A 7,104-nucleotide genomic window follows, 5' to 3' on the forward strand; every position below is an offset into this window, starting at 1 on the left:
ATGTGAGAGGGTTAAATAGGAAAGGAGATAGTATTTTCTCAGCATAACTCAAAAGATAATAAAAAAGGAGAGACAAGATTGCCTCTTGAGAGCAACTGCTTCCAGATTCCATTGCTCAAGATGACAATGAGGAAACATTCTGTCTTAAGAAGAACTGGAACTCGGGTCTCATTCCACAGATATTATTCTTGTTATCCTTCCTAGGCCTTCCTTCTGCTCCACTTTTGAGACTCCTCCCCCTTTCACTCCTCCTCACTACTGACACACCCTCAAAGCCTGGTTTCTGGAGAGAGAGGCAGGGCCACCCAGCTCACCTGAGGTGCTGTGTGGAGAAGTGAGGTTCCGAAGTCCTGGTCTCCGATGAGCCTCTCCTCAGGCTGGGCAGGAAGCTGGGAAGCAGCCACTGCCGAAGTGAGAAACAGGAAATCTCAAGAATCCGATGTCCTCAATCAGTCCCCAGAGGGTACAGGTAAAAATCTCCACAAATTAGAACTAACACCTGTTTCACCATCTATGCCTTCAGGAACTGTACAGTAGAACCTCAGTTCTCAAACTTAATTTGTTCCAGAAGGCTGCTCAAGAAGCCATTTGTGCCCTGGCTGGTGTGGCTCAGTTGGTAGGGCATCGTTCCATGCACCAAAGGGCTGCCCATTCAATTCCGGGTCAGGGCACATGCCCAAGTTGCAGTTTGATCCCTGGGGGGGTATGCAGGAGGCAGCCAATCCATGTTTCACTCTCACATTGGTGTTTCTCTCTCCTCCCTTCCTCTCTCTAAAAATCAATTAAAAATAAATAAAACTTTTAAAAAAATGCAATTAGAAAACTGAATCATTTTTCCCCATTAGAAATAATGTAAATTGGCCCAGTCAGCATGGCTCAGTGGTTGAGCATTGACGTATGAACCAGGAAGTCACGGTTCCATTCCCAGTCAAGGCACATGCCCAGGTTGCGGTCTCAGTCCCACATGGGGCCTGCAGGAGGCAGCCAATCAATGATTCTGTCATCATTGTTTCTATCTCTCTCTTCCTCTCTGAAATCAATAAAAAATATATACTAAAAAAAATAATGTAAAGTGAATTAATCTGTTCCAGACCCCCAAATGATTCCCTATTTTAACCTTTCTTATATACAGTGAATGTCTAATGTACTGTTTAATCTATACACACTTCTTAAATTTACCGAACCACACGCTATAGCCTTAAACAAAGACTTTTTCATATATCACAGTCTCAGAAATGCTATCACCAGCTACCTGCTTTTGTTTAGCCCATCAAAAGCAGTTTTTCTGCCTATTCATTTACCTGTGATTGTTGTTTTCTGAGCACTTTCACACACTGCAACATTAGCACTCTTGGTGGCCTCTTTATATTTTAAAATTGTGCTAATCCTCAATTTCGGCAGCAACAAAAGCATTACTCCTTTGTTTATTGCCTGAGACGCTTTTGTCATGCTGAGGTACAGCATGAAAGGGTTGTCAGATCAACAACTGAAGTTTTTGTTCACAGTCAAGACATTTTTTCGGTGAACAACTTGGTGGAGAACCAAACAGTATGAGATGGGAGGGACCTCCCCAAAAAACTGCAACTCCCTCCAACCTTCCAAACAAGCTCACCCATACTTTCTCCCACCTCCTTCCTCAAAACCAAAACCCAAAAGGTCTAGCCCAGTCATTCAGTGTTTAAATTACAGGCCTCGAATATCCAAATCAGCGTGGTTGAAGTATGACTACCCTGTTTTTGAACTTTTTAGAGATAACCCCATCTGGGCAGCATTTAATTACAGTGGGGCCTTCACTTACGAGTGTCCCGACTAACGAGTTTTTCGAGAGCCGAGCCGTCTCTCGGCCGATTTTTTGCTTTGAGTTGCGAGCTAAAATTCGGGTTACGAGCCAGCTTCAGATACCCCACCACTAGTTGGCGCAGCGAAGGTCACAGTGATTTGACATATGAGTAACTTGAGTTACGAGCTCCGTCACGGAACGAATTAAACTCATAAGTCAAGGCCCCACTGTATTTTCAACCTGCCGACTTGTAGGCCACCAGTTTCTCCAAAGTGCACACACACCACCTGAGTAACTGCCCACCTAGCTCTTGTTCCGCTTCAGACTCCTCCTTCACCATGTGGCTCAGTGGCTCCCCGGGCCCAGAGGGTGAATTCCCAAGTCCCAGCTCCTGAGGCGTCACTTCAAGAAGAGACTCCACTTCCCCCACTTGGCAGCCTGCAGACTCCTCCTTCTCAGGTAAGATGTCCTGTCCTAGAACCTGGATGCTGATCTGGAGACCACACAGGACTAATTACTGAAAGATGCAGAGGAGAGTTTCTGAAAGCCTCTCTAACAGACCATGACAGCCTTTAGGGACATGCAGAGAGGCAAGAGAAAGACAGCTTTTTTCTCTAGTGCAGCAGGAACCAGTGAGGGAAACATCCTGAGAGGCCAAAGCTGAGGTCTGACCCAGGCTGGAGACTTCCGAGACTTCCCACTAATAGCATCTCTACTGGGTAGTCTCCACCACTTAAAACTCAGGCGGCTTTTGAACAACTTCCCAAATGTTCTGGTCTAAAGATGGAATGGGCCCTAGCTGGTGTGGCTCATTGGATAGAGCGTCGGCCTGCGGACCAAAGGGTCCTGGGTTCGATTCCTGTCAAGGGAACGTACCTCGGCTGCAGGCTCCTCCTGGGCCCTAGCCCAGGTCAAGGCACGTGCAGGAGGCAACCAACTGATGTGTTTCTCTCACAGCGATATTTCTCTCTGTCTTTCCCTCTCTCTTCCACTCTTTCTAAAATTCAGTGGAAAAATATTCTTGGGTGAGGATTAAAGAAAAAGAAGAAAAAAAAAGATGGAGGCTTTATCTTCAATCTCTAATGGCTAAAAAGTGTTGAGAGTCACAGGGAATCTTAAGAATTAGGTGTGGTACGGGGACACACTGATGTGGCACAGTAAGCAATACATATTTGCTCTTTGTCCCTGGTTCCTGGCGCAGAGCTCCTAAAACCCTTGGAATTACCTGAAGGACGGGGGTGACAGGAGCAGCTTTTGTTATTTCTAATGAGCCCCTTTCACCCACACCAGAGTTTCTGCTAATGAGGGGATTCTTGGTGAGCCCTGAGATAGCTTCAGGATGGAGGCTGGACACCAGAGGAAGCAGCCACGTGATTAGACGGTTGGAACTTTCAGCCCCACCCCCCAACCTCTGGGGAAGGGGAGAGGGGCTGGAAATTTTCAATCACCAGTGGCCATCGATAAATCAATCACGCCTAAGTAATGAAACCTCCATAAAAACACCTAAACTGTGGGGTTCAGGGTGCTTCTGAGTCGGTGAACACACAGAAGCTGGGGCCTGGAGAGGGCAGGGGAGCTCTGGGTGACCCCATCTCCTCCAACTGCCTGTTCCTGCATCATATCCTTCATAATAAACTGGTAAATATAAGTAACGTGTTTTCCTGAGTTCTATGATTCGTTCTAGCAAATTATATGAGGACAGTGTTTGGGGAACCTCCAAATTTTAGCCAGTTGGTTCTAAGTATGGGTGGCCCTTGAGGCTTGTAACTGGTGTCTGAAATGGGCACAGTCTTAGAGACTGACCCTTATCCTGTGGGATCTGAGTAACCCCAATATTCAGTGTCAGAACTGAACTGAATTGGAGAATTGGTTGTTAGTGTAGAAAATTCCACATATTTGGTATCAGAAAAGACAGCACACCTGCTAAGACTCCAGAGAAGCCATGCTTCACTAACAGATCGCAGTGTCCTCTGCTTACCCACTGCCACAGCCGCTGGGGGTCTCCCTTCAAGCTCTCCACCAGCGTCACTGCCTCCTCCCCACTGCCGGGACACTGTTTCCGCACCCACATCTGAATCTCCCCGGGCAGAATGGTCAGGAACTGCTCCAACATGAGGAGCTCCAGGATCTGCTCCTTGGTGTGAACCTCTGGCTGCAGCCACTGGAAACAGAGCTTCCGAAGTTGTCTCAGGGTTTCCTGGGGCCCAGACATCACCTGGTAACGAAACTGCCTGAAAAGCTGGCGTGCAGCCTCAGGGCTGGCGGGCTCCCCTCGAGGGGCAGCATCTGGTCCAGAGACCAGGGAGTCCTCTGCCTTTGCCAGTGGTGGCAGCAGGACGGGGACCTGCCCCAGCTCCACAGGCATCATCTGGCCTGCCACGTCCTTCTAGGTGAAGTTCTTCTGGGATGAAGTTGTCTCCGGGGAGAACCAGGTCTTCACAGAGCCTCGCACAGGAACACAAGAGGGAGTGAGACCCAGTGCTCTAGAGAAGAAAAGGGTCACGTTTTCAGAAAGAACAAATTCACATGCTCTACCTGAGAAGCCAAGGAGTCAACCACGGATCTTTTCAAATCGATGGATACGCTACTTTATTTTGCAAGATTGTAAACATGAAGCCACAAAGTAAACCACTAATACTTATCTAAACCGTCACCATCACCCTGACCATTTTATAAGAGTCCCTCTCGGTCTTCAAATTTCCAATCCAAGTAGAAAAATGAAGTGCAGCACATGAAGCATCTTCACTGCGTGTTTCCAGGTAAACAGCTCTTCTGCAAAACACTTCTCTATGTGCACCCACATGTCAGCAGGTAGGAAAATGAAGCTGAACAGCCGAAACCGGTTTGGCTCAGTGGATAGAGCGTCGGCCTGCGGACTGAGGGGTCCCGGGTCGATTCCGGTCAAGGGCATGTACCTGGGTTGCGGGCACTTCCCCAGTGGGGGATGTGCAGGAGGCAGCTGATCGATGTTTCTCTCTCATCAATGTTTCTAACTCCCTATCTCTCTCCCTTCCTCTCTGTAAAAAATCAATAAAATATATATTTTTTTTAAAAATGAAGCTGAACAAAGACATCAATGCCCTAGAAATAAATGCTGAGACGATCAGATGCTTCCACAATAAACATGAGGTTGAACAGAGCAAACTCACTCTTCCCCAAAAGGTGCAATGAAATTTCTAAGTGACCTCTCTTGAGTGCCATGGGAATTTATATTAAAAAAAAAAAAAAAACTGTCACACCTGAAATTTTCAACCTTGGGATTTAAAAAATTTTAGAATAAATGCCAACTACCTCGAAAGCATTCCCTACAGACTTGAACCTAGTAATATTATGGTGAATGGTATCAAAATTTAGAAGACGGTAAAAGGAGAAATATTAAATGGCAAAGTAAATGCTATAGCTAGTTAACTATTTTTTTAAATATATTTTATTGATGTTTTACAGAGAGGAAGGGAGAGAGAGTTAGAAACCTCGAGAGAAACATCGATCAGCTGCCTCCTGCACATCTTCTACTGGGGATGTGCCCGCAACCAGGTACATGCCCTTGACCGGAATCGAACCCAGGACCCTTCAGTCCGCAGGCCGACGCTCTATCCACTGAGCCAAACCGGTTTCGGCTATAGCTAGTTAACTTTCTTGCATGTAATCCTGATACTGGATTGACTACTCAGTCAATCCTTAAATGTTATGAAGGACCTAAAGGTCATCATTCTCCCTAACACTAACCACAACAACCAAAAGACACCCAGTCACTGAGGTATCTGGCTTAATCAGAGATCAGTACAACACTCTAGCTTTTGGAGGCAGCTTTTTCCTTGACATATAAAAACCTATGTCCTCATCCTTACCACTTCACCCAAACAAGTCATTCCATATCACCAAATGATCCTTAAAAAAATCTTCTCAGGAGAACGAAAAAGAGCAAAGTAAAAATAGTTCACTCATATAGTCATGCAGTAACCAGTATAGTACAGTGACATGTAGAATGTACTCCATAAACACGTGGATGGAGCCTGCAACCGAGGTACCTCCCCTTGACGGAAATCGAACCCAGGACCCTACAGTCCACAAGCCGGTGCTCTACGCACTGCGCCAAACCGGCTAGCGCCTGAGTCCTCTAGGCCGGGCCCTTGGGCTCTGTCCTTGGACATTCTGGTCCAGTTTTATCAAGAGTCTTGCTGGGTCCAGTTTAGGGAAAATCCGCCAGCTCTGGTATCCGATCCAAGTCTACATTCCCCACCCCTGGTAGCTGACCACTCTTGGTAAATGATTCACCCCAGTCCGCCTTCTGCAGAACTCCTGTCCAGTGGGCTCAGTGCGAAGGCCCCCTGGAGCCAGATGTTTCCTCCAGAGCAGTGGTTCTCAACCTTCCTAATGCTGCGACCCTTTAATACAGTTCCTCATGTTGTGGTGACCCCCATGCATAAAATTATTTTCGTTGCTACTTCATAACTGTAATTTTGCTACTGTTATGAATCGTAATGTAAATATCTGATATGCAGGATATATTTTCATTGTTACAGATTGAACATAATTAAAGCATAGTGATGAATCACAAAAACAATATGTAATTATATGTGTTTTCCGATGGTCTTAGGCGACCCCTGTGAAAGGGTCGTTCGACCCCCAAAGGGGTTGCGACCCACAGGTTGAGAACTGCTGCAAGCTTCCATCCACTGACCCCCACCTACTCCTTGACTATAAACCTCCACTTGGCCCTGCTGTAGTCCGTCTGTTCCCGCAGAGCCCACCTTCGCAGGCCCCCGAATAAAGTCGGCCTTACCGTCTCCGACAAGGACCTTGAGTAGCGTTTTCTCTCTTTTAACCGGTGACTTGAGGAATGTGCCAGCTCCGCATTAGGCCCCGCTCATGTCATTTCTAAACCTCACGATTGCCCTGCAAGGTAAGTAAAGCTTATAGGTTAGGACGCTCTGAGGCGCCCAGGGGCAGCCGAATGTCAACCCAGGAAGCCCTGATGCCTGTGCTTGGGGAGGAGAGCCGCCGCCGTTTGGAAACCTGTGGGGGCGGGTTTGGGGTTGTCCAAAACGGTGTTTAGCGGCCTGGAGACCGGGGCCGCTCCCGCCCTAAGAGGCGGTGGGCAGTGCTACCGAGTGTTCTCCATTCCCCCGCCCCCACGCCGACAGCACCGAGGGGAGACTCGGCATCAGCCCGACGGGATTCCCTCGGCCCGAGGTTCACGCCCAGCCTTTGGGGGAAGACAGGAGGCCAGGGCCCGTCTTCGGTCCCAGTCCAGACACGTGGCTGGAGAGTCCAGAGGGGCCTACAGGCTCCAGGACGAGAGCCGGGCCGGGTACCGGCGTCAC

The 7,104-nt window shown here is 47.9% G+C and overlaps 1 protein-coding gene across 2 annotated transcripts in view; it reads right to left on the reverse strand.

The window, feature by feature from the left end:
- ZNF18 (zinc finger protein 18) overlaps positions 1–7,098 on the reverse strand; it is a 22,512-nt gene extending 15,414 nt beyond the window's left edge. For both annotated transcript variants that reach the window (XM_006761689.2, XM_006761687.2), the window contains exons 1-4: positions 6,564–7,098; positions 3,759–4,263; positions 2,084–2,273; positions 315–403 (exon numbers count right to left, since the gene is read on the reverse strand). In XM_006761689.2, the coding sequence (XP_006761752.1) occupies positions 315–403; positions 2,084–2,273; positions 3,759–4,148 (669 nt within the window). In that variant the 5' untranslated portion in view covers positions 4,149–4,263; positions 6,564–7,098. The remainder of the gene's footprint in view (positions 1–314; positions 404–2,083; positions 2,274–3,758; positions 4,264–6,563) is intronic.
- Positions 7,099–7,104: the final 6 nt, after the last annotated feature.

Source organism: Myotis davidii, unplaced genomic scaffold (assembly GCF_000327345.1).
Source record: "Myotis davidii unplaced genomic scaffold, ASM32734v1 scaffold37, whole genome shotgun sequence".
Lineage (NCBI taxonomy): Eukaryota > Metazoa > Chordata > Mammalia > Chiroptera > Vespertilionidae > Myotis > Myotis davidii.